General features: G+C 43.5%; 1 protein-coding gene across 1 annotated transcript in view; it reads right to left on the reverse strand.

Moving 5' to 3' along the window:
• Positions 1-351: 351 nt before the first annotated feature.
• The window catches only part of LOC147164300 (E3 ubiquitin-protein ligase TRIM35-like), a 2,696-nt gene continuing 525 nt past the window's right edge, over positions 352-2,522 (reverse strand). Inside the window, exon 2 of the mRNA XM_086090730.1 lies at positions 352-2,522. This exon is cut by the window's right edge and continues 317 nt beyond it. Coding sequence (XP_085946856.1) covers positions 1,259-2,522 — 1,264 coding nt within the window. The 3' untranslated portion in view covers positions 352-1,258.

The following is a 2,522-nucleotide window of genomic DNA, read 5'->3' on the forward strand; positions in this document are numbered from 1 at the left end:
CGTCCCATTCCTAATACTTATAGTCGCTGAAATAATGTCAAGCTACTCTAAGTAAGACATTTCTGTATTAATTGTTCCAGTTATCCAAATGTCAGCGAAGTGATCAAAGCACCATATCTGATGTATGAGCTACATGTACAGTACATGCAGATCCGTGTGAGCATAGACTTTCACGCTCAACTAAACTTTGTTTATAGAGCACAAAAACAATCACAAAATAGAGTAGACAGCCTTTAATGTCACGTTCTATGGCGCAAATGCAACAAAATTGAGTTTATTAAAACATAAAAGACAACCAATAATCAAATAAAAATGACAAGCATAAACTGCTAACTGTACAATAATGATAAATGGTCCCACAAAGCATTGTGACGTGGTCGACATCATCACCTGGCTTGAGCCGGATGCCTCACAATAGGCAGAAAGAGAGAGGGATGGACAACGAGCACAGCTTTGTGACTCAACGGGAACAAAGACAGACAAACTACCTTTCGATTCGATGTTGCTGTCGTTAAATTGTTTCGCCAATCTTTTTATCTCCATTGTAGAACCAACTCATTGGCGAACATGTTCAAATACAAAGCTGAACATAATGGCACACCACAGAGTTGGCAGGAGCTCCTTCATCTTTAAAAAGTCACTACTACAGATGACATATCCATCTTGAAAAACACCAGGGGTCCGTTTCACAAAGCAGGTTCAACAAACTCTGAGTCTAACCCTGAACTCTTAATTGATCTACTGTGAGATAGGAAACTCTTGAGTTTTCGGTTCCAGAACAGCTGATTTGAGTCAGTTTGATCAACGCAGAGTAGTTTCACCTGGAGTTAAGCGCGTGCACCACCACCATAAAAAGACTGCATCAATGGAGCCCCAATTTGACGAGTCACCACGGCAACAAGGAATCAGAGGGCAGCACCATTTTCTCCCCCTCACGAACTGGAAATCTTACTGCGATTGTATGGCGGATTTGAACATGTCTTTAGAAAAAAAAGCATAGCTTGACCTTTTTTTGTGAAACAGGCTAGAGTTACCTCTCTTTCTCTGCTTTCAGTAACCTCGCGTTCTGAAACAGAAAATGCAGTTTCCTGCATTTCAGGGTTAACAGACTCAGGGTTCTCACTAAACCTGCTTTGTGAAATGGACCCCATGAGGTCAATCAATGTTACTGTAAAATAACCATTTGGAGGTAAAACTCCTCATACAAAATGACTGATGACAATTGTGGGAGGAAAACATCTTTAACATCATCACTGACTTAACACGTAACACGACATGCAAGAGGAATTATTTGCAGAGGAATTTTATCAGCTGTGTAAAAGAAAGGAAACATCTTGATGTTCCTATAAAAATCTGGCCAAACGCCAGGAGTTGTTTTAAACAATTTAGTGTTTGTCAGAGATTCAGAGAATGAAAATGATCTTTCATTATTGTCCATGTGAATTCGGATTCTCTGCACTTTCACTGGCGGATTCAACATATAATTATCCTCCCGCAAAAGGTCTTCAACTATGCTTTGTGGCGTGTACAGTGGGCCTACAAACTTTGTGTATTTCTCCTTACAAAATGCAATTCTCAATTCTTTCATGTCAACTGGATAAAACGGGTCCCCCCACGCCACCCCCAGTTTCCAGTCACTGTTGTCTCCCACCTCAACATCCCACGTGTGTGTTCCTGAGACCAAAGCGGAGCCCAGCACATAGTTGCAGGAGAACCTCTCTGGATTATTTGGACGCTGCTGTCTTTTTCCAAAACTCACACTGGTCAGATCTTCAGACAGACTGAGTTCTGGAGTGGCTGTGTTTGGGTCCAGAACGACGGGACTGAAGGAGACCATCTCCTTCATTCGCTCCCACACGCTGAACCTAAGGTTGCCCACATGTTTGACTTCGTCCAGTAGAGCTCTTGGTAACCACTTGGGATTGCCAGGCAGCTTCCGAATTCTGTTCATCGCATCCAGGAAGTTCTTCATGAAGGAAACGGGGTCAGAGGTCAGCTGCTCCTCTGTGCTTCTGATTGCATCAGACAGAGCGGCCATGTCTTTGCTGAGAGCCTCAATCTTCTCCTTCATCATCAGACTCTTCTCCTCCTCTTCCTCCTTCACTGCAGACAACCTGGCCTCCTCCTCAGCCTGCAGGAAGCGCCGAAGCTCCTCGAAATCCTTCTTAATCTTGCTTTCCATCTGCTCCCTCTGGACTTTGATGTACGTCGCTTGTTCATTCCAGTTGTCTCTTATCCCATTGTAATTGTTTAGTATTTCCTTTGCGTCCTGCAGACCGTGTTGAAGTTTCTCTTTGTGATCTTTGTGAACTTCATCGAGGGGACGGAACTTGTGGCCAGTGTGGATTTGTGCATCTCTGCAGATGAGACACACAAGCTCCTGGTCGTCCACACAGAAGAGTTTCAATTTCTCCTTGTGCAAGCTGCAAATGTCATCTGATTCCACTGAGGCTTGTGAAAAGGCCTCACACACGTTCCTGAGTCCTAAGTTTAAAGGTGGATCCATCCAGATACACTTTCTT

Source organism: Leptonotus elevatus, chromosome 12 (genome assembly GCF_054856555.1).
Source record: "Leptonotus elevatus isolate MCC_2025b chromosome 12, RoL_Lele_1.0, whole genome shotgun sequence".
NCBI lineage: Eukaryota > Metazoa > Chordata > Actinopteri > Syngnathiformes > Syngnathidae > Leptonotus > Leptonotus elevatus.